This window comes from Enhydra lutris, unplaced genomic scaffold, assembly GCF_002288905.1.
Source record: "Enhydra lutris kenyoni isolate GAN:26980312 unplaced genomic scaffold, ASM228890v2 scaffoldscaffold22, whole genome shotgun sequence".
Lineage (NCBI taxonomy): Eukaryota > Metazoa > Chordata > Mammalia > Carnivora > Mustelidae > Enhydra > Enhydra lutris.
In genome coordinates this window covers 25,915,602-25,940,113 of record NW_019154106.1, presented here as the reverse complement: position 1 = coordinate 25,940,113, position 24,512 = coordinate 25,915,602, and the positions used below count along the sequence as shown (strand labels likewise).

The window sequence follows — 24,512 nt, the reverse complement described above, 5'->3', positions numbered from 1 at the left end:
AGGATCTGAAAAGTCAAACCTTCTTTGGGCAAAGGTGATGGCCCTTGTTGCCCAGCAAGATGGAAAGTGATGTAGAATAGGTTCTCCTTTATTCATTTTTATTCAGACCTGAGAACTTTGATTCTCGCATCCTTCTCCTTCCTTCCACTTTTTTTTCTTTTTCATTTCCCCTCCCCCCTCACCATTTCTTAGGAGTTGTCCTTTGGATATCACCTTTTTTTTTCTTGGATGATACCTTTATCAAAGTAGTCTTTTTCAACTGGAGATAGTCTGTTCTAGCATGTCTGTTCCCACATCTGTTTTTCATCCCAGGGATTCTGATCCACTGTCAGGAAGTTTTTCCTCCAAGCAGTGAAAAGCCTCTGGAAGTTAAGTTATCTGGCCCACATTTATTTATTATCTTTTCAGAGCTTTTCCTCTCAAACTTTGTCTTTAGAAGACTCAGTTGGGAATGTCTTGGTTTCCTGCTTGCGGGTTCTCTGGAATTTTCCTTCCAATTTATGTAGACATACAAACATACCTTCATGCCCATATGTATGTGCATCACAAATAGCTAAAATAAATAACCCGGGGTGGGGGGAACCCTTTAGGTTATAAGATAATGTCCTAACCCCAGACTTTCGGACTTTTGTCTTTCATTCTTAAAATTTTAAAGGGGCAGGACAGGCACTTTGAATCCCCTTATTGTTTATAATGCCCTTTTTCCTGAAAGCCCAAAGGTAATAGACTTGGCTCTTCAGTTCCCTTGGGGCTTTTTGGGAGAGAGGAGGATATTTCCATGTTACAGAGCCTCATCGTATCCTCATGAGTCCATAAAAATTTTCTTCATAAAAAACAAATCTGACATGTCAGTTTCCTTTATAAAGATGCCCCCTGGCTGGCTCCTGAGCTAAGTGTCCAGACCCCTGCCTGCCTCTCCTACCCCTGTCTCCTGCCCCATCCATGTTCGACATGCCCTAAACTTCCCATATCTCTATACAGTCGGGCCCACCCTGTTGCAGCTTTGAGCTTTTATTCACATCATTTATTTTGCCTGGAGGGTCCTTCTCTCTCGCTCTTCACCAGCACACCCCTACCAATCTCCCAGGCAGCTGACATCGTGCTCCTTTGTGCCGTGCATCCTGGGCCTGCCAGGCTGGAGCAGAAACTGTTTGAAAATAATAGTAATAAATAATCACAGTAATAATAATAGCTAATGCTGTGTAATAATATTTCCCAATATTCTATAACGCTATATATAACACTATATTTTGTAGTGTCCTGTTAAGTAATAATAGCTAATAGGTACTACCTGTAAGCATAGCTAATACAGCATTAAGCATCGTAGCTAATACTGTGCTCCACAGGAAGACTAAGCGATCATTGTATTGTCTCATTTAATCCCCACAACAACGCAGCGAGGTGTAGGTCCTGTTAATATCTCCATTCCCTGGTGAGGAAATGGAGGCACAGAGAGGTGCAATCTGTTGCCGTAAACCACGCGTCCAACAAGCGGTGGAGGCAGCATTTGAACCCTGACAGGCTGACCTCTCACCCGACTGTAGGACAGTGTTGAAAAGCAAGTGTTGGTACAGCTTACAAAGCACTTACCACATCTCATCGCAGTGATCTCCTTATTGCCCTTTGTTTTCTTCTTCTTTTTTTGGTTTTTGTTTTTTTCCTTCTTCTTGGCCAGGTGCTCCTTAGCTGGGGGCAGCGTGCTTAGCAGAAGTTATGTTTGACCATTTGATGCTCTTTGCAACCACACTTGCTCCGATGTGTGGCATAGAAAGCCCGGGAATTAACATGAATCCAATGGATAACTGAAAGAGGAAGGCCTTAGTCTAAACGTTACTTTGGTTTCCACCTCATTTTTCTCGGGGCCATCCATATATGGGAAGAAGAGCGGTTTGTAGACCCATGGACCACGTTCGGGAGGGGAAGATGTGATCAGATCCCTTCTAGATATCAAGCCTTGCGCTGTTCTCTCTACATGCAAAATCTAATATTATTTTCCAACAACTGATGAAGTCTGTGGTATCTTTATGCCCCTTTTGCAGACAGGGACACTGAGGTCAAGGGAAGTTCAGTGACTTGTCCGGGGTCCCAGCTGTTCTGTGGCAGAATGCGGTTAGAAACCCAGATGCTTTTGAACCCTAAGCTCTTTGATTTCTTAGTCCCAAGGCTGCACACCTCCTATTCCTACAGAAGAGGAGATGTTTAGAAAGAATTTTCTACCCAGTCTTCTGTTGAAGCTGTCACAGTTAGATGCCTTCTTTCTGTATTTATATTCCAACAGGCTTGTGATCTTTTGCTCTCTCTGTATGTATCTTTGAAGCAGCCAGTATGTTGTTTGAGGGGAAAAGAGTACATCACGATATCTGATTGATAAAACTCAGAGTTCGCTCTGGTAGTCAGGCAGTCAGATTGCTGGAACAAGCCAAGGGCTGTTTTTGCTCAGGCAATAATGAATGTGCCAAGGCTCGGATTCCAGGTGTGGTTTTAGCTTTCTGGAGGTTTGTCCTCTGCATCAGGACCACAATGAAACACCTGTCTTTTTTCCTCTTCTAGACTTCTTAGCGAATCCAGGCATAAGCTTTTTTAAAAAGTCTGTTACTTTTTTATAAGGCTCTTTTGCTTCCTTGCTTCTAACCATGAAGTCATGTTTGACTTTTTCAGGGGAACCACAGTTTGACATTTTACAAAATGAACCAAGGGACTGAATATAGTAGCAATTTTAGATCCATTACTTTTTGTGAAGTTTTAAGCCAGTGATGCTACGTGTAGGCGTTCACTTTGGGGAAGGCAAGGAGAGCATTGTGCATGTTGATTCAAATTACATGAATTTTATAATCTGATTTTTTTGTCTAATTTATACTTTGGTGTAGATAATTCTCACATCTTCAGTGTGAGCTGCATTGCAACTAGCTCATGGCACATTTCTTGTGAGAAATCAGGTTTCACCCTTTTAAAAAAATTTTTATTAACATATAATGTATTATTAGGTTTGACATTTTTTTAATGAAAGAAAACATACCAGGTACTTTTTACTGATCCAAGAAGCAAGTTCATACTGACCTCTTTTCAGTTCTCCTCATCCACATTGTTTTCTGCCTCTGGGCCTTTGCACACGCTGTTCCTCCTTCTTGGAACAGTTCCACCAGCACTAAACTTTTCTCTGTGGCAGAGCTGTCTCCAGTGTACCCTTATTCTTTGCAGGTATGACACAGAGTTTGTGAACTAATGTTAGTGGAATGAATAAATGAGCAAGGCCTCAGTGTCTAAACATAACACTGGTTTCCACCGTAGCTGTGTGTGAAGTATCTTTGCTGACGTCTGCTTTCCTTTGAGCAGCCTTTTCTGACCTCAGTCTCTGCCTCACTTGGAGCGTGGGTGTCCTCTAGCTCCCCCATCAGAGCACTCATGGCACTGCATACAGATTCTCATGGACTCGTCCTTTCTCCACTCTCGGGGAGTATTTTGTGAGTCACCACAGAACTGACTCCACCTGGAAGATACCGCAGATTCTCAGGACTATTTTGTTATTTGCCAGAAGGGACAGTAAACATTTGTTGGGCAGTTCATCCCTATCTTGTATTTTGCACAGGTAAAGCATAAATCCTTAAAATGCGGACAGAACTGGTTAAAGTGGTTTTGAAGTTCTAAAAGGGCCTTTTTGTTAGGACAGCAACCATTTGAATAGGAGCCCGCGGCTTTTGCTTTTGTACGTCAAGCAGTAATTTTGTGTCTTGCACGTGAACACGGAGGAAGAGAGAACCTGTGGAGACGGAGAAAGATCAAGAAGAGGCCCATGGTTTCTCTGATGCTATCTGGGATATGAGTGCTAGACTTGACTGGGGGTGGTGGCCAGAGGAGGCCTCACAGGAGCCCTATAGCCACAATTCCTGGAGTGGTTGCTGATCTGTGCTGTGGCAACATCAGAAAGAAAGGACTGATGAGATCATTTGTTCTTGGAACTTAAGATATCGGTAGAACTGTCAGGTGGGGTGGTCGTATGGGAGTGTTCATTGGAATCCTCTGTGCTTAATAGGAATGTAGATTCCCCGAGGGGAGAGGCATCCCTGAAGATTCTTCTGCGGGAGGATCAGGGACACCCTTCTTTGTGAAACACTGCCTCACAGGACAGGACATTCTAAGGAAATATTGGCAAGCAGGGCCGTCCTTGGAGTAAGAACCTGCCCTTCGTCGGGCCCTTAGAGGTGATAATGCAGCCTGAGAAATTTCGCTCAAGGGGCAGCTCCTGAAAGGAGGGACACTTTGCATGAGCCCGTGATGAGCGTAACCCAGGGAAACCAATTTCAGCAAAGATTGATGCTCTGTACCCAGTGCAAATTTTAAAAGATTAAAAGAAGAGTCATGGTTTCCTTGACTGGAGAGGAATGTCCCCTACTTGGCAAAGTAATGAAATACACAGATGTTACAATGAAGAGAGACAGAGATAAATGGAGACTAATAGAGCACCCGGTGCAGGGAGGGGACAGCCTAACATAAACACAGAGGAGCTGTGGGGTGTTCTCAGCCTGTGGGCTTCTTGGAATATCTTCGCCAGCAGGGCAAGATCCGCCTGTCTCCGATGGGCGATCCAGGGCCAGAGGCGGTTCCTGGGGCCAGCTGTGGCCAGAAGACAGTACCGGTTCCTCTGGGAGGAGGCGGTCGATGATCAGAAGGGTGCCAGAATGTGAAACATGCATGTCCTGTGACCTAGCGGTTATACCTTTAAAAGCTACCATACAAGTGGGGAGAATGACCTGTGCATCTATGTGTGCGTGTCCATCAGCCCTGGGACTTACGGGTACAGAGATGCAGTTAGAACTCTCTGTAGGTGATAAAAGGGATAGTGTGGGCCTGTACTTACCCACATGAAAAGACGTCACACTATATTGGGAAGTGACCAAAGCCAGTTTCGAACGGTATTGTGTTTCCTGGGTGCGTTAAAGCAAACTCTATGCTCAGATTTCTCTGTATTGATTTAGTCAGTAATGACTGAGTAACGTGTATACCAGGCACTTGTCTGGACATTGGAGGTGGAACAGTGAACAAAACCGTTGGTCCTTAGCTGTTTGGAATGGAAGTGCTTGGATCAGCGGCACTGACATGACCTGGAAGCCCGAGAAATAGGCAATCCCAGGCCCCCTCCAGACCGACTGCATTTGCCGAGGTCCTGGGCCGAGCCATCTGCACACAGTAGTTCTTGGGACCCTGCTTTGTGAGCCCATTTACCAAAGTGGCCCCAGTGGCTTTGGCTGAGTGACAGCAATTTGGGGTAATTTTTACATTGACCTTCGTGCATTTTCTCTGTAGTTGGAATTCTTCACGGTGAGCGCTGCCATGAGTCTATAAAAGCCAGGATGGTCATTTCACAGAAGAGCTTGAGGCTCCTGCTTCTGGTTCTCCCGACTGTCACCGGCACATGCTGGCAGGATCCCGGAGCAGGAACTGGAGGCGAGCAGGAAGGGGGAGTGGAGAGGGCAGCTGTTGCTCATTTGGCCCACTGCAGACATCTGGAAGAGAGACCCCCAATACCCGTGTTTATGGCTGGAGCATCTGCCAGAGCTGGAGAGATGCAGCCGCTCTCACGAGCGAGCTCCCGGCCCTCCTGGCTGAACAGAGTGGCTCTGGCATGGCCGCCCCCGTCCGACTCCGGTGGGAGGACCGCGTGGGGAGGGCCTGCACGGTGGCCACAGACGCCGTCACCCCGCGTGCTCCAGGACCCACATGAAGCCCTTTCGGGGCAGACTGGGAGCTGTAGGCATGATGCCGGGTCCAGAGCGTTTCTCCCCAAGGCTTGGAGCGTTCTGGCTTTCAGCCTTCTGGGCTGTCGCCCGAACCGGATCCCCGGGCTGGGGTTTGGCAGTGCGTGACTCGAAAGCACATTGTTGTCGCCGGAGGCTAGACTCGGGGACTGAGGACTGGGTTTTACACCAGCCGGATCCTGAATACCTGTGTGCCTTCGGGCACAGCGCAGACTGCCTGCTGGGGCCTCCGTTTTCTCCTCTGTGGAAGACGAGGAGTTCTACTGGCGAGGCTGTGCCTGCGAGGATCGGGGGTCTGCTGTGTGTGCCTCGCCGCGCGGTCACACCGGATGTCTCCTGGTTCCCCTCTAGTCCTCACACAGTCCCCACATCCTGGTCCGAGGACTCCTGTGTCGTTTGTCCTGCATTTTGGAGGCTAAAGCGGCTTTCTGTGGAGGATGGTAGTGAGTCGAGATGTTTGCAGATTTTTGCGTGAGTCCTAAAACAAAAAGTCGGCCTCTGTTTTAGCCCTTTACACACCCCCATCTCGTTTTTGTTTTTGCTTTTAAGATTTTTTTTTTATTATTTGACAGAGAGAAAGAGAGATCACAAGTAGAGAGAGAGGCAGGCAGAGGGGGAGGGGAAGCAGGCTCCCTGCTGAACAGAGAGCCCGATGGGGAGCTCAATCCCAGGACCCTGAGATCATGACCTGAGCTGAAGGCAGAGGCTTAACCAACCAGGCCCACCACCGCCCCCCAACCATCTCGTTTTTTTAAAAAAATTTCTTTTTTATCTTACTCATCCTGAAAATCAGAACTGTGACATCCAGGGTCTAAGGAGGGAGAGGACATGGATCAGGCATGAAACCCAGCTCCAGGAGAGGGGGTGGTGGTTCTTGTCCTCCCTCTGGTGAAGGCTGCCTCCTTGGAAGGTTCAGGGAGCAAGTCCTCGAAAAATAGTGAAATCAGGTCATCAGTGGCACGGAGGCACCCTGTCCAGCTTCGTCAGGGCGATTTTAGATGTAGTCAGCCTTCCACCTTCTGGCAGTGGCTGCACAGTTTCATGTTGAAATCTCTCCTTCTGGGAAATTTCCTTCTGGGAAATGGGGCCAGGGGAGGACCATCCGGCCTTGGTCCAGCGCCACCCTGAGCCCACAGTGGGTGGTGGAGGCAAGGGGCGACCGACAGCTGCCGTTAAGCAGCTGGCTTCCCTCCGAGCCTCAGCCAGGTGCTTGGCTGGCCGCCTGTGATCCGTCCCTCAGGTCGTCTGAGCAGGTGTCCGATGGGGCAGGTGTGAATCATAACGGATCGGGCTTCCCCTGACCGAGACAGCAATGGAGCATCGCTGACGAGGCAGCAGGTCTCATTAGTAATTCTTGAAAGGGTTCAGGGGCAGGACCGAAGAGCTGGCTAACTGAATGGTAGCTAATTCATTTATAATTATTCGTATTCTTTTTCTTCGTGTCCTGAAGTCTAATCCTTTGGAGCTGGACCAGGGCTTAGATCTAAAGAGGCCGAACAGCGCTTGAGTCAAGAGCAACATTTGAGCCTTGACTCTGTTTTTTAGCGGTGTCAAGCTCCCTCACTTCTGGGCCTCAGCTCTCCTATCTGTGAAATGGGTTTTCGTGAGGAGTAAATGAGGTGCTTTTTGTAAAACCTAAATCGTAATGCGTAGCCCATAGTCAGCATGCAGTGAGCTAGCTCTTGTGACCCAGTCCTGTTCTCTCTTTTATAGACCCCCTTATGTATTCAGCAGGTGTCTGTTAGCCAGCATCAGCACTATATAGCACAGCTCCTTCGAAAGTGGTGAATGAAAGTATTCAAACAAGTGTATGGTCATCATTCAAACAGCACAGCACAGAGCTGGCCACATCCTTTCATAGGGAAAGAAGGAGAAGCAGAGGGAAGGCTCGAGAGGCAGGGGGTGGGAGTCCGAGTTTCTGGGTCCACAGTCCAGTGAATGTCTGAGTAAGTGGAAGCATGGGCCACGCGACCCTGGGAGAAAGGCAGTGCAGGCTGGGGGACTGGCAGGGTGCTCGCAGGTCCTGAGGTGGGACTTTGTGCCACAGTTCCCGGAGGAGCAAGGAGGCCCACGTAGCCAGGCAGGGAGCATAGGTGGGCCTGTGCTGGAGAGGTGTCCAGACCTGCCTGATGCTGGGAGGAGGGGCTTTAGGCTGTGTTAAGCTGCCGAGAGGGCAGTGATGTTGTGAATGGAGGTTTACGAGGAAACAGCTCGCAGATGTCAAAGCCTGTAAGCAGCCTATCAGCGGCCCCAAAAGTGCGGCCAGAGCAAGGCCAGCCGGTCCTCTCATGTGAGCATCCATCACTGGGTCTTGTCTCCAACTGTTGTTACCGTGGTGTTTGCTAAATGGTGACTTTCTGTTTCCTACATCTCTTCTCTGTTTAATCATTGAAATTCTTCTAGAAGGAAAAACTTCCCTTCTTCCCCATTTACTTATTTTTCCAATGATTTATGATGCCAGTATGGACTCACAGATATTTATTGAATTCTCTGGGTTATAGCCCAAAACTATCATTATTTTGTTGCTTAAAGTGTCATAGCTTTGGCCTTTGGGGAGTTCCTTCGGCTTGACTCCTGTGTCCTTCTGACCTACCCCCAACATATTCTGAGCACTTCTTTACTCTCTGGCAACACAAGACACTCCCGGTTGATCTTGAATTTCCCCCTGGAGTTAATCATGTCTCCAAGGAGCCTTCGTTCCCTTTATTGGACAATGGTATTTAGAAACCAAGATCTGGGGCTGGGTGTGCTCATTTCCTCCTGGAGTTTATTGCTTCTCGTCTTTCTTAGCAGATGGAACTAGGAAATGCATGTATGCTGACCCATGCACACACCAGACCAGTATTTCTCTCTCTTGGGGCACCTGGGTGCCCCATTCGGTTAAGCATCTGCCATCAGCTGAGGTCACGATCCCGGGGTCCTGGGACTGAGCCCTGCCTGAGTCAGGCTCTCTGCTCAGCAGGGAGTCTGCTTCTCCCTCTCCCCACTGCTTGTGCTCTCTTGTGCGCTGTTCTCTCTCTCTCTCTCAAATAAATAAAATCTTTTTTAAAAATTCTATAAATATTTGTCTCTCTCTCTTATCTAGCTGTATGTCTTTCTGCCTATTTATCTGTCTGTCTGTCCGTCTTTACACATCTTGACTTCATACTGATGCCTTTACTTCCAGTACAAAGCCTCAGGGATCAGTTAGCCTTTCCACCTTCCTTATTTCTAAGTTCTTCCTTGGGAGCAAAAGACCTCACAGTTATTATTTGCAGTATATTTACTTATTTGCTCAGTGCTAGTACACACAAAGGTAGTTTCAGAACTGCTAATCCATACCCCTGTGACAGGTAAAAGTAAAGTGCCCTATTTGTGTACAATTCTTTTTCCTTAGCCTTATAGAATCCAGGCAAAATAATGGTTCCCTGAGTTACTTAGGCTGGTTCTGTTCTTCCCGACAACCTTCAGCGTGGTAGGCTTACGCATCTGTAATCCAGTCATGCTCACTTTTGCTGTTTCTGTCCTATTTTGAGTGTCTGCCCACATACATGCATGCGGATGATTTTAATGGTTCACTGTTTAGGTATGTGAAATATTGGGCTTCTAAGAGTCAGAGCTGTAGAGACTCATCCCGGGTGCCTCATTCTAGTCTCATTTCCCCGTTCTTTCCACCCCTGTCCCACCCGCCCCCTGCACATAACCAGGGTTTGTCCTTCCCATGTTTCTTATGCACAGATGAACCAATCCGTGTAGTTGTTCTTATATCCGTCTCTTTTGCCCATACAGAGGGTTAAAATACTATAAATACTCTTCTGCACTTTGCTTTTTCCCCCCCAACATAACAGTGTATCCTGGAGATCATTTCATATCACTTCATAGAGATCTTCCATAATGAGCTTTTTTAACTTTGGCGATCGTAAAATGATGAGCAGCCCAAGAAGTAATTTTAAAATTCTATAATTAATGGTGATGACGATTATAAATAGCATAAGCATTACCATTAATTGAGCACCTGCTGTGTACCACGGTCTGTGCTAATATGCATTTTGGATAGATTATCTCATCACATCCTTCCCAGGGCTCCGGGAGGTAGATGTTACCTCCAGTTTACTGATGAGGAAACTGAGACTCACTAATATTTAGAATCTTGCCCAAGTTCATAAAAAGTAGGGCCACAGTTTGAACCCAGCCGCTGTCTCCCAAGTTTTTGCTTTTGAAGAGCTCACCAGCACCATTACAGAAGTCCTGGGTCAAAACAAAGTGATGGGAGTTTTTAAAACCTGGGCACGTCCCAGACCTTAAAACCTTGTTGATTGTGGATCGTGCTGCTAAAGTTTGGCATGTTCCCGATGACAGGAACATGAAGATAATTTACTGCCTGTTTGTTCCCAAGAAACGGCCCTTCCTTCTTGAGGACCACGGGTCCTGCGTCTAAGGCAGGAGAGGAGAGGATGCTAGTCGGGGCCCACTCTCTGGGATGCAGCCATAGATCTCATCTTATACCTCGTAATCACAAGCCAGAGCAGCCAGCACTGTTCCCGGGAAAGTCCGTGACCCCACAGGGCTGTTTGGTTAGTAGGACACTCCATCAAGGCCGAGTTACAGCAGTTTTTGTTCAAACTGTTTGTACAGCAGGAGCGGAAGAAGAATCTCTTTGAGCCGGAGTCTGGCTTCTGTCGTGAGAAGCCACAGACTGGCAGAGAGGCAACACAGTTGAGCTGGTTGAGAGCGTGGCTTCTGAAATCTAATGCCGGGGCCTCACCCCTGGGTCGCATTTTCTAACTGTGTGGCTTTAGGAAAGTCCCTTTACGCCTCAAAGCACACCTGTGCCACGGGGATGAGAACCATGTCCATCCTTGTCAGTGGTCCCCACGACTGTCCCCAGGCTCAGGGGTTTGCTGGGAGGATTCCAGGAATGTGGCGTGTAGTCACATGAAGGATGCAAAGCAAAGTCAGCAAAGGGAAAAGGCAAAAGGAGAGAAGCCCAGAGGAAGCCAGGTTCAGATTTCAAAAGTCCTCTCCCAGAGAGGTGGTACAGGACACAGCTAATTCCCCAGCAATAAGTCGCGACAGCGGGAGAGAAGTGCTTTCTCCTGGGGAAGCTCCTTGCAGTCTCCGTGCCTGGGGTTCTGACCGGGGGCTGGTTACGCAGGCTCATTACGCAGGTGCTATGTGCCCAGCATCTACGCAATCCCAAGCTCCCAGGAGAAAAGCAGGTGTTCAGCATCAACTGCACCGTTCCCATAAAGAGCTGAGGCACGGGGAGCCATTCTTAGGGGAGACTGGTGCGAGCCCTCCCGAAGTCCAAGTTCCCGGAAGCCAGCCACGTGGGGGCCGGCCTTGCAGGCAAGCAAGGCTCTCTAAGGGTCGCCATCTCAGGGCTGGTGTTCATCCTTTTCTGCACACCATGCCACTGGGTGGTTGCTGACTGGATTGAATAGGAGAATCCACAGAAAGCGCTGGCCATGCTGCCTAGAGTGGGAAGCCTTCTGTGCTTATTGCACAGAAAGGGGGCCTGGGTGGCTCAGTGGGTTAAGCCTCTGCCTTCGACTCTGGTCATGATCTCAGGGTCCTGGGATCAAGACCCGCATCAGGCTCTCTGCTCAGCAGGGAGCCCGCTTCCCCCTTTCTCTCTGCCTGCCTCTCTGACTACTTGTGATCTCTCTCTCTGCCTGCCACTCTGCCTACTTGTAATCTCTCTGTTAAATAAATAAATAAAAATCTTTAAAGATTTATTAAAAAAAAATAAGCGCAGACAAGGGCTTTGACCGTCAGGGAAGGAATTGTGAAGGGTTCCTCAGCACCATAAGCGTAGGGCGTGTCCATCCCCCATCTGCTCACCCATTCATTCATTGGTGCCCCACATTAGGGTTGAGCCCCACTTTGTGCAGGGGCCCTGGAAATACCGCGGACACAGCCACCCCCTTCCTTGAGGGTGCTGCGTGAGGGCTCTCAGCCTGGCTTGGTGCTGACCGTGGGTGGGGGATGGTAGGAGATCTTGGGGGACTTCCGTAATAACGTGAAGAGACCCTTTTGCGCGCTCAGAGCCGGCAGGATGGGTATGCCAGGGCTCAGAAAGCATAACTTCCTCACCGCGGCTGTTTGTCTCGTTTTGCCTCCTACAGCCAAGGCTAAGTCCAAATGCGGCCCGACGTTCTTCCCTTGCGCCAGCGGCGTTCACTGCATCATCGGCCGCTTCCAGTGCAATGGGTTCGAGGACTGTCCCGACGGCAGCGACGAGGAGAACTGCAGTAAGTACCAGGAGTGCCTGGCCCCTCCCTTGTTCCTTGTGATGGGCCCTGCTCCCCGCTCCTCCCTCTTGTGGGCTCGGGCATCTTCTCTCCTTACCTGGACCCAGCAAGACTGTTGAATGCTTGGGAAAAAAACCCACCTTAGCTGGAGAATGTAGGTCACTAAGAGGGTAGCAGCTTGACTGAGCAAAATGACTCTGGAGCCGGAAAGCCTGGCCCGAGGTTTGTGTTCTGCCCTGATTAAGCTGGGTTGGCTCTGCTTTATAATGTCCTTGCACAGTGGTTTCCTCGTCTCTTGAAATGGGGACGCCAAGAGCCTGCTTGCTTCCTGGGTCATTGTGGCAATTAGACGAGGCAATACCTGAAAAGTGTTCAATGTGGTGCCTGGCAAGGGGTAATTGATTTTGAAAACCCCTAGTGACTTAAAACAAAGCTGTGAGTCATAAAGAGGAAGACCCTATTTACTGGCATTCCACCTTTCGTTTAGGATGTCCAAGGATGTACTTGTTCTGTATTTCACTAAGTCCTTTGGTAAGTGTGTATCAGCTTGATCTCCGCTTCCTACTGTCCATGGGGATCTCAGAGTCTACGGGGGGAATTTTATATATACATGTATTCCCATGTACATACTAGAGAGTAATTCGATGGCAATAAAAAGCAAGTGTTACATTCTAGAATATATATTCTAACTGATTGTGCTATCCTACATATTCCCTGTCGTATTAAAGACTGCGTATGATTTAAATGTTTGGATATTGGTTTTTAATTGTCTAAACGACTTAATTATATCCATTCCAAATTCAACTCAGGGGATTAAACTAGCATTTCCCTCTGGCATATCTACCATCTAAAAATAGTGGATTCTAATTCACTGTCTTGAAACGGGTCAGTGAAGGAGAATCCAGCATTTACCCTCTTTTTTCTCCATGCGTTCCCCTTCTGAGTAATTAAATAGCCACCAGACAGGAAAGATTTTGGGGGTTTTTTTTTTAACTGAAGAATACCAACTAACGTGGAAGAATGAGAGAATTAGAGTATCTGTTTTGTAACTTTGGTGAAGAAATGGATCGTCCGTGGCTCATGAAAACATTAGACAACAAACAGTTGGGATACTTTCTAGGGAGTGGGTGGGGCTGACCACGCCTGGGACCTGCCATCCGTGTCTTCACAGACAGCTCTGGATCAACCCTGTACTACTTCAAGTAGAATGTGGAAAACCCTTTCCCTCCATAAATCTCTTTACATTCTGATCGTCTGAGAGCGTACATCTCCATACATTCAGAACCCAAAAAAGGCAATGTTTTCATTTTTGCTTTGAAGTCTCAAGTGCATTTTGAGGAACTCCAGCGGAAAAGAACAGTCTGTTACTCTGTTTACCCAGAGACTTGCCATTTTCGTTGCTCTTCCTTCATTCCTGATGTTCCAGCTCTCCTTCTGGTATCCTTTCCCTTCTGGCTGAAGTATTTCCTTTAGCCGTTCTTTTGAAGCAGGTCTGCTGGCAACACATCCTCTTAGTTTCCCTTCATCTGACCCTGTCTCGATTTCACCTTCATTCCTGAAGGATATTTTTACTGCATATAGAATTCTGGGTTGACAGTTCTTTTTAAAAGCACTTTAAAAATGCTGTTTCACTTCCTCTGGCTTTCGTGGTTTCCAATGAGAAATTTGCAGTCATTCAAATGGTTTCCCCATAGAAAATGCATCATTTTTCTGGCTGCTTTGAAGTTTTTTTTTTTTTTTTCCTCCTAGTCTAGCTCTCAGCAGCTAAGATGATAGTGTGTGTGGCTATGGGGATTTCTTTGAGTTTATTCTGTGTCGGGTTCTTTTTGAATCTGTTAAGTTTTCGTCTTTTTCTGTACTTAGGACCTTTTCAGCTACTCTTTCTTCAAATTGTTTTCAAGCACTCTGTCCTTATGGGATTCGGATAACAACTTAGGATATCTCCTGATTGTCCCACAGGTTCCTGAGGCTCTGTTCAGTTTTTTTTTTTTTTTTAAAGATTTTATTTATTTATTTGACAGAAGGAGAGAGAAAGAGATCAAAGTAGGCAGAGAGGCAGGCAGAGAGAGAGGAGGAGGCAGGCTCCCCGCCGAGCAGAGAGCCCAATGCGGGGCTCGATCCCAGGATCCTGAGATCACGACCTGAGCTGAAGGCAGAGGCTTAATCCACTGAGCCACCCAGGCGCCCCCTCTGTTCAGTTTTTAATCGAACTTTTTCCTTTCATTGTTCAGGTTGGATAATTCCCATTAGCCTCTTGTCAAGTTTACTTTTTCCCCTGTCATCTCCAATCTGCTTTCGAGCCCATACAGGGTGTTTTTATTTTTTGTTTTTTTTTTCTTTTAAATTTCAGTTACTGCATTTTTTAGTTCTAGAGTTTCCTTTTGGTTCTTTTTTATATCTTCTGGGTTCTTTGCGGAGACCCCATATTTTCCATTTGTGTCGAGAGTTTGTGTGATTGCTGGCTTGCTGGGAGTCTTTCTGGAATTAGCTGCTTTAACGTCTCCGTCACGTAATTCCAACATCTGTCCTATTTTGGCAGTGTTATCTGTCGATTATCCCTTCCCTTGAGATTTTCCTGATTTTTTCACAAAGAAGTAATTTTGGATTATATTCTGGATGTTTCGATGATTATGTATGACACTCTGGGTTTTGTTTCAAGCCTACAGTGTGTTGATATTTTTGTTTTACTAAGCAAATGACCCTATGGGTCAGGCCACAAATTCCTAACAGCCCCTCTGTGGATAGCGGTTTCAATTGTTTTCAAGCTGTTTTTGCAGTGTTGTTTGGATCTGTGTTGCCTCTGCACCCCCTCCAGTCAGTCTGGGACCTGGACGGTGGTCTGTGAGTTTGGTTCTCAAAGTCTTGGGTGTGCCAGTTAGGACCAGACCCATGCACGTGCCACCTGGGGATCTGCCTAAAAGTTCATAAATAACTTTATGGAGTTGCTTTTCCAAGGTCCTCCTGCTCCACTGTCTCTCTGATCCTTTCCAGTTACATGGGACTCTGATGGGAGAGGGAGGGAATAGGAAACCTACCACCACTTCAGTGATAGTTTGAATTTTGTTCTTCCCCAGTTGGGCTGCTCTGGTTTACCTTTCAGAACCTAAAAGAGCTGCCGTGTTTGTCTGCATATTTGGCTAGGCTTTTATTCCAGCTGCATTCAGGGGGAGAGCCAGGGCAGATGTTGTGACTGCTTTTGACCTGGAATGGGAACCTCTCACAAGTCAGTCTGAGCATCACAAGGAAAGAGACAGCTGACGTTGTTTGCCTTTGGACGTGAGCCAGCAGGAGCACACGTCATCACTGTGAGCTATTTCTGCCTCTGCTTCCAGCCTGAATCTGATTGAGCCTCTAAATCTGTCCTAGTCAGTTCTGGCTGCCATGATAGACGGCCATGGATTAGGTGACTTTAACAGAAACTTATTTCTCATTGTCCTGGAAGACCTACATGCAGGGTTCCCTCATGGCTGGGTTCTTGGTGTGGGCCCTCCCTGGGCCTTCCTTGCTCATGCACGCACAGAGAAATCCCTTGGCTGCTCCTCTCAGAGAGCACCTCTCTGAGAGCACCACCTTCATGACCTCATCTTACCCTAATCTATTCCCAAAGCCCTCCCCCCGCAAGGCCATCCCATTTATTAGGGGTTCGGGTTCCAGCATATGGACTCTGGGGGACAGAGCATGCACTCTGAACACCATCCATTAATTCACAGGAAATTCAGGGACAGGGGAACATGTTGGTGGCCCCACGGGGGACAGACTGCCAGATCTACAATGTGGGAGATTTTTCAGGGCTCCCATTTCATCCAGTAATGCATTCTAAGAAAAATTAGAGGAAGAGGGAACCTACAGACTGAAGGGGACTGAGAGACAGATCCGTCAAATGCATCTTGTTTCAGTCTCTACTCCAACAAATCAACTGTTAAAAAAAAAATTAAGTTAATTGACAAAATGTAAATTGTGGTTGTGTATTTGATGATATTAAGGCATTATTGTTAGTTTCTAAAGTGTGAGAATGATTTTTCTTTGAGAGAAAAAGTGGGGGGAATGTGTGTGCATGAGCAGAGAGAGGGATGGAGGAAGAGAATCTCAAGCAGATGCCACGCTGAGTGCAGAGCCTGATGCAGGGCTCAATCCCAGGACCCCTAGATCATGATCTAAGCCACCAAACAAAGAGTCAGATTATTAACCGACTGAGCCACCTGGTACCCTGATATTCTGTTCATTATTTTTAAAAAGTCCTTATATATGAGGACGTGTGTCTGTGTGTGTGTGTGTGTGTATACACATGTGTATATGTATATATGTAATATCTAATGCCATATTAGATATTTATAATAATAAATATAATAATGTATATAAGGAAGAAATCAGAATGAGGGGTAGTGGATGGGGGGTAGAACTGAAATAAAATTGTCAGTGAGTTGATAATTTTTAAAGCCAGGTGATCAGAACATGGGGGTTCACTATGCCAGTTTCTCTTTTTGGATATTTGAAATTTTCTGTAATAAAATAGTAAAAAGAAATAAAGATAAAGGAGAGGTTTTGTTGGGTTATGTCTTGGCTTTTCGTATGTAATAGGAGAGTCTTTTGTTTTTTTTTAAGATTTTCTTTATTTATTTGAGAGAAAGAGAGAGAGAGAGAGCACAAGCATGGGGAGAGGCAGAGAGAGAAGCAAAGCTCCCTGCTGAGCAGGGAGCCTGACGCAGGACTCGATCCCAGGATCCTGGGATCATGATCTGAGCCGAAGGCAGACATTTAACCTACTGAGCCACCTAGGTGTCCCGAGAGTCCCATTTTTAAAGAACTTTGTTTCTGTGGACCTGTTTTCCCACCTTTTACATTCCTTTGACTCAGGAGTGAAGAACCAGGATTTCCTCTTAGATGCTCAGAGTGCTGAGATTTACCTTTTTGTAAATTTCGCTATTTGTCCTCCCTCCCTTGGTTGTGTTCGGCCCCTTCTTCTCCCCTGGTGCTCAGACATCCTTGGCTGGAGGTGGGATGCTGGCTCGGCTGGCCACACAGCCCTGATCCGGTCATCCCTCATTGAGGACGGAAACTCCTGGCCAGAACCGAGATGGCAGGGTGGCCTGGGTGACCTCCGTGGACCTTTGATTCAGGCCAAGGCTCTGCTGCTCTTGCGTTCAGCGTAGCTGTGCCCAGAAGAACCGCCATGTCCTAGACTATGTTTCTTCCATGGCTGACGAATTCTTCCTGTCCCCCTGACCAGCTGCCTGGGTTCGCCAGTGTATCTGTGGTTTTTGTTCATAGAGCCCCTCGGTGCTGCCTTATTCCCGTGTGTCAGCCAGATTCGATGCTCCGTTTCCTCAGTGGCATCCTCAAGGGGCCAGGCCTGCGTCAGATGAGCTGGGGGAGAAGAGCTTCTCAGTAGGGGGACTCTTCCGCCCAGTGCTCCAAAGCCCCCTCATCAGTGTCTTCTTAAATACACCTTTCTTCTGCTTAAATGACCTGCATTCTTGGGAAAACACCCCTGGTTTGCCAGGACTGGGCTGGCTCATTCTCCTGCGTGTTCACACACCATCTTGGGGCTTCTCCAAACCAATGTCACCGACAGAGAGGCCTGCCCCAAGCACCCTGTCAAAGAGTAATTCCTTCCCTCCCCAGTCTCCCACTCTGTCTCCTCCCCCTGCCTCACTGTTCTTAGTACCGCTCTGTGTTTATTCCCTGTCTTCCTGGCCACACTGTGACCTTGTGAGATGGTATTGTTGTCAGGTTCACGGCTGGAGTCCCAGGGCCGAGTGTGGAGTCAGGTTCAAACCTTAGCCTGCAGTAAATGTGTGTGGAAAAAATCACACTTCCCATGCTTTCCCTTCATGGCGAATTGACCTGCCTGTCTCCCCACTAGAATGCGAGCTCTCAAAGAGTCCAGACTGGGTTTTCTTCTCTCCCCTGTGCCCAGTAGAGTGCTTTGTTTAAAGGAAAGAGTCCACAGTAAATGTCTATTGAATGAGGGGGCCAAGCAGCTAATCGAACGAAGGGTTAAAGCAGGAAAAGAAACCGTCAAGATGTATTCCTAACACATGGACATCTTGATCCTCTTCTGGGTCTCAGCTGTGTACCCAGAGGACGTGTTTAGACCGTGCATTGCTCATTTACCCCAGCTCCCGCCTTCTTTCAGATTCTCCTCTTCTCTCCGTGATTTCCAAGTCAGACCCGTGCGAGATACGGCAAGGGATGTACGGATGGGTCAGATACAGGACTGTGGCGTTGTTGAGATTACAATCAAGCAAGAGAAGCAGAGATACTCACACCCAAATCATTACAATACGGGGTTGGCTGTTGAGACCAACCAGTGAGTGGGGAGATGGTTTCCCTCTGGGCTCCTCAGTGGGAGCTGTGGAAGGGGATGGACCTAGGTGCATGGACACCATTAAAAGTTGGCCTTCCAGTTCCACGGGGGGTGTTCAGGCTAAGGGCCCAGGCAGGGGCTGGGGGGATGCAAACTGCAGGGTGTAGAAGCCGCTCGGTTGAGGACTGCGGAGCGCTCACAATGCACATGGCACATTTCTATATGCTTTGCATGTATAATTTCATTTTAGGTTGGTAATGTTATTACCCACCCCCAAAAGGTTTTATTTATGTATTTGAGAGAGAGCGAGCCCACACGAGCAGGAAGGAAGGGGAGAGGAAGAAGCAAACTCCCTGCTGAGCAGGGAGCCCGATGCAGGGCTCTATCCCAGCACCCTAGGATCATGACCTGAGCCGAGGGCAGGTCATGCCACCCAAGCACCCCTGGAGATTGTATTTTATACCCAACGAGGAGCACTTGAACCTGAGCCGAGTGCAGGGTAAGGAGAGGGAGAAGGTCAAACATGGTTGGAGCCTGAAGAGCTGGGACAGGGTGGTCCCTTTACCAGGAGTGGAGGCACAAGAACAAGAGAGGCGAAGTCATCCGTTTCTGACGTGCAGGGTGTGAGGTGAGGGGCCGTTCAGGCCACAATGTCCTGGGGAGTCAGGGGAGTGATGTTTATCGCAAGAGGGAAGGTCTGGGAAGCCATCCATGGGAAGGCGGTGATTGAAGCAGTGAGGTTGGACACAAGGCAGGCCTGGGTGTTGGACAGGAGGTGGGCATGGCCAGGAAGCCTTTATAGGGAGGAAGAAACAAACTGTCACCAGCAATGAATCAGAATTTTGCCACTGGCACCCAGTGGACTCGAGAGGGGTTTTGAAAATTCAAGTCCTCCAAGCCCTTAGAGACTCCGCGGGACTGAGGAACTGCCTCCTGCCTCTGGCCCAGAGTGGCGAGCCCTTCTCCTCGTGCAGACTCAGAAGAGGGGCTCGCTCCACACCGTGGCCACACACTGGCCCGGTGGGCGGAGGGCTTGCTAGGAGAGGCCTCGTGGAGCAGACTCTGAAAGGCAGGCAAGAACTCGCAGCTCACGGCAGCCAGGCCACCTCTTCGAAGGTTGGGGCTGTGAGCGTTTTCCCGCACAAAGGGAGTAGTGCTTGTGAATGGGACAGACGACTTGCAGAGGGGCGCGGGGCCCTCCATGCTGGAACAGAGGCAGCTCCGTCTCCCCCAACTGCCTGGTTTCCAGGGAAATTGGAGCTGGAAAGCAGAGCTCTCCCTGGAGGCTGTGAGGTTGGGCTGCTGGTTGGGCTGCTCGGTGAGGAAGTGAGCAGTAACCGCCTGGGGATGGGGAGCAGATGGGAAGCGAGGGAGCTGGTGATGGGGAGTTTCTCCTTGATGTGTTTTATGAAGAACCCTTTGAGGTGGAAGAGGGGCCGACTTCACAGACTTTAAATGGATTAAAGGCGACATTTCCTACATCCTGCTGGAGACAGATTGCTTCATTTCCTGTCTTGAAGCCGGTCAGCTGCTTTTGGGCAGCCACAGTGGACCCTGGGTCCTTCTACTTCAGATGTGGTTGGAGTAAACACTGCCAGTTGAATTAACCATGGAGCTTAACCTTAACTCCTTCCTCTCTCCCCCCGGCAGGGAGAGACGTGCTCTCTTTCCTGAGGATTGTGGGCTGGGAAACAGATCTTCAGATCCCTGTGTTTGTTGTGCTAATAATAACTGAGGAGCTTTTGAGTCTGCTGTTGAGTTTTTGAAATCGACTCTACAGACAATCTTCATCTTTATGGAGATCAATCATGTTCCTCTTTCTAGTTAACCGAGTAAAGTAATAACATTTTTTGGTGATGGGCAAACCTTTCCAAGAACAGAGGAGACATCCTTTGGATGGGTTCAGTTATTGCTAGACAATACCAAGACATAACATCCTAATGTAGGAAGCATCTCCTGCTCGGGTTATGAGTTCTGCATCCAGCAGTTACTCTTTTAGGGTCCTGGGTAGGATTCCATGGGACCACGGGAGCATGAAGTCTCGACCCCTGTCCGCCCAGAGCCTCCAGGGCTGGTCCACCGTCGTCCTGGGCACGCTCACCTTCAAGTAGGCTAAGCCTGGCCAACAGGTGCAGAGGCCCTCCAAGAAATATAGTGAAACTTCAGGGTAGTGGGGTGCTCCCCTCTGGTTAAGTAAGTCTGCCCAATAACTGGCCACGTTTATGGCTTGGAGGACCGTGGTTGACAGGGATCTCTCTGGGAAGTGTTGCATCCTGATTTTTTCCTGTTTACCTTCATGGGCGACAGTTCGGGGCCATTCTTAGGAACGTCCATTTTTAGACAAGGCTATAATACAGGGCTGCTTTTGGCTCCTTTTAGAGCCCACTGGTTTCTTTTGAAACTATCTTAAGCTTCTCTGCTTTTGGAATTGTTAAGGCAGCTTTTTATAGCTCTTCTGTCTCCGGCCGGAGCTATCTGCCTTGCTTTCTTGCTGGCGGTTGGTCTGCGGAGTGACAGGCAGCATCTCTCCCACCTGATTTGCTGTGGCCATGGGGATGGGTGTGCAGACCTTGCTGGAATTTATGTAGATGGGGAATCAGCAGATCCTGAGGGAGGTGAAGGCTCCAGGACCCTTCTAGAAGGAAGCTCCCCACCCTCAAAGGGCATGCACATGGCTTTTTTCCCGGGCTTGCTGCTGGGTTGGTGGAGTGTTCCTGTGGCCTCCTCTGTCTCTGTTTCTCTGTCCTCCCACCCCCCTCCCCCGGTTGGGTGGTGGTGAGGCTCTGCTGTTTTATGAGGCGCTGGTGGAATCAGGAGCTACCCCAGGTGTGGTTGAGCGCCAGCCTGGGCCTGGGTCGTCTGAGCAACTGACCACTGAAGTGGGGAGGATACTAAAACAGGTGTTTGCGGGCCAGACGGCATTTTGTGCGGGAAGAGTAAAGGAAAAGGAAAGAAGTGATCCCTGAAACATTTCTGCCCCATGAGGCACTTCAAAATTTTTAGTGAAAGCTTTCAGGCATACTGAAAAGGCAGAGTAGAATTAAATGAACATCTGTGTCCCCAACACCCCGCTTTTTTTTGTTTTTGCTTTTTAATTTTATTTGTTTGAGAAAGAGAGTGCACCAGCAGGGGAAACGGCAGAGGGAGAGGGAGAAGCAGGCTTCCCGAGGAGCAGGGAGTCCCATGTGGGGCTCGATCCCAGGACCCTGGGATCATGACCTGAGCTGAAGGCAGATGCTTAACTGACTGAGCCACTCAGGTACCCGCCTCGCCGCCGCCCCCGCACCCAACCGCCAACACACTTTTAAAAATCACATTACCAGGGTGCCTGAGTGGCTCAAGTCGTTTGAGCAGCTGACTTGATTTCTGCTCAGGTCATGATATCAGGGTTGCGAGATCGAGCCCCACGTCTCGGGTTCTGTGCTCAGCGGGGAGCCTGCTCTGCAGGACTTGGGGAGATTCTCTCTCTCTGCCCCTTCCTCTCCTCTCTTGCTCTCTCAAATAAATAAATCTTTTCAAAAAATCACATTGCCTGTGGTTATATTGTTATAACTATATTAATTATAGTTAATAATAACTTTATTGTTAATAATATAATAATGATATAACTGTAGCTATAACTGATAATACTGTATTGTATACTTGAAAGTTGCTGAGAGAGTAGATATTAAAAGTTCTCATCACAAGAAAAAAAAATTTGTAACTACATGTGCTGATGAATGTCAACTAGACTTACTGTGGTAATCATTTCACAATGTATACGAATGTCAGATCATTACTTTGTACACCTGAGACTAATATAATGTTATACGCCAGTTTTACCTCAGTTAAAAAAAATTATGTTCCCATTTTGCCTTATTTGCTTTAGATTTTTAAAATACAATGTTACCAGATATCATTGGAAATTCACAGTATATACCCTTTCCCAGATTCTGTCCTCCTCCCTTCTCTCCAGAGGCATCTGCTCTCCTGAACTTACTTCGCTCCCGTACTATCATATGAGTGATATTTATCCATCTTGACTCTAGTTCATTGATTTTTGGGGTTTTCTTTGGGTTGATAGACTTTCTACTACTCTTCATCGGAGGTTGGCAAACTATGGGTCCTGGGCCAAATTTGGCCTACCACCAGTTTTTTAAATAAAGTTTTGTTGAGACACAGTCATTCCCTTTGTTTATGGATTTTCTGTGGCTGCTTTGCATCACCACAGCAAAAGCTGAGTAGTCCTGACAGAGACAATGGCAGAATGGTTGGCAAAGCCTTAGAAATTTACTAGTTGGCCCTTGACAGGAAAAGCTAGCCACCTCCTTCTGTAGAATTCTCTTGTACCAGTGTAGCACATGCATCTGTCCTCCTGTGGGTGAGCATTTGGGTCATTTCTCATTTTTTTTTATTTTACAAACAGGGCTTCACTAAACATTTGTGTTCCTTCAGGATTCTCCCTGGAGTGTGTAGCTGGAAGCGAAATTGCTGGGCTGGAGGGCATGGACACCTTTTTATTGGGCATTACTAAATTGATCTCTGAGGTGGATCCCCCAATCTGCACTCCCCACTGGTCGTCCCTGGGACCGTCTTCCCCTACGCATCCTGGCCAACAACCTGGTATTTTAAGACCTGAAGTTTGGCTTGTCTGCTGTGGGACAGGTGGGAGTGGTGCTTCATTACCGATGGCAGCTGCCGTTTTTTCCAGTTGTTATGGACCATTTGCCATTCCTCTTGTGGCCATTGCCTGATGGTATCCTTTGCCCATTTTTGACTGAGTTGTTTGCCTTCTTCCTCTTTTCCTCTTGCATTCTGAGCGATCTTCATGTAACATGGCTGCTAGTCCGTTTGGTTATATGCATTAAAGCCAGTCTGTTTATTTGGTTTTCAGTGGGTCTGGATTCTTTACTGGAGCTATGTTTTGAGGAATCGTCAGTATTAGTTCATCTTGACGATATATGTGATCTGTCTACACATGTTCATGCACATACATACATGTGATGTATATGTGTACACGTTTGTGCGCATACGCACACAGATGACTTCATTTCCTTGGGTGAGTGTGCAGAGTTGAAAAGGTGTGAGGCTGAAGAAAAGTAAGTAGATGCCAGCCCTGTCAACAAGGTTGATTTAGCACAGATCCCCCCACCAGGGCGCTCACGTACGTGTGCGACCACCCCATCTTGGAGTAATTAGAGTGCCTTTCTGAGGCTGTCTGTCGGAATGAGCTAATTGCTTCTGTCACTTGGGCTGCATGCACATGACCCACAAGGTCCCAGGGAAGCTGAAGGCCACCACCACGGGATGCCGGAGGGTTTGGAGAGCTGCCCTGGACAGAAACCGAACGTGATTTGTGGTTTGAGCCTCCCCATTTTGGTTTTGGCTGAAATCAGACCTTGGTTTCTTTCTGATCAAATTGAACCATCCTCTGGCCCACAGCGATTGAAATAATTAAAACGTATATTTTCAGGCCAGACCACTTTGGGGTGACTTTACATTGGTCCATTATCTTTAAAACTGAGAGCACTGGCTTCCCTCCATCCCTCTGCCTCCTCTGACCTTTCAAGCCAAACTTTCTGAGTTAAATAATTAAAGATAGTAAAAAAACACAAAAAACCCCAGAAAACCTCTGCAGTCCTTTGGGTTTCTGAAGCTCTGTGAAGTCTTCAGCCCTTTGCAGCCTCCATCTGTGTGTATCTTAACAATAGCTCAGTGAAGCGTGTGGGGAAGGTTTATTATAAATGCCATCTTGCAGTGGGGTCCACTGAGGGACACCACAGCTGACTTGCCCCTGATTCTGTTGCGATCTCCGTGCTGGGCCTGGCGCCCCAACTGGTGCTCTTCCCACCACGTGCAGTGCAAGTGTGGACTCATTCGTTCCCCGACAGCCAGTACTTTCACTCATCATCCCGGTCCCCAGTATCGTCCCCTGTATTGCCTTTGCAGGGAGGGCTGTGCTCATGGGACCGAGACAGACATAGCTAGGGGAGCGTGCCAGACATTGAGCGTGTGCCGGGAGTCAGATTTTGCATTGCACGTTTGCTCACATGTCATCTCATCTGATGGGCAAATTAATGCTCTAAGCAGGGCTGTCTTCACGGGCCCGTCACCTGCGCAGATACACGGGGCCCAGGCTCCGCTTGGAAGGGCTCCGTGCTTGCCTGTATGCCCTTCTTGAATTTGTCATTTTTGAACAGCTAACCCTACCTTTTCGGTCTGCACCAGGCCCCACGACTT

The 24,512-nt window shown here is 48.0% G+C and overlaps 1 protein-coding gene across 1 annotated transcript in view; it reads left to right on the top strand.

The window, feature by feature from the left end:
- The window catches only part of LOC111149749 (low density lipoprotein receptor class A domain containing 3), a 166,140-nt gene that overhangs the window by 38,904 nt on the left and 102,724 nt on the right, over positions 1 to 24,512 (top strand). The window contains exon 4 of the mRNA XM_022506995.1: positions 11,861 to 11,986. Within this exon, the coding sequence (XP_022362703.1) occupies positions 11,861 to 11,986 (126 nt within the window). The remainder of the gene's footprint in view (positions 1 to 11,860; positions 11,987 to 24,512) is intronic.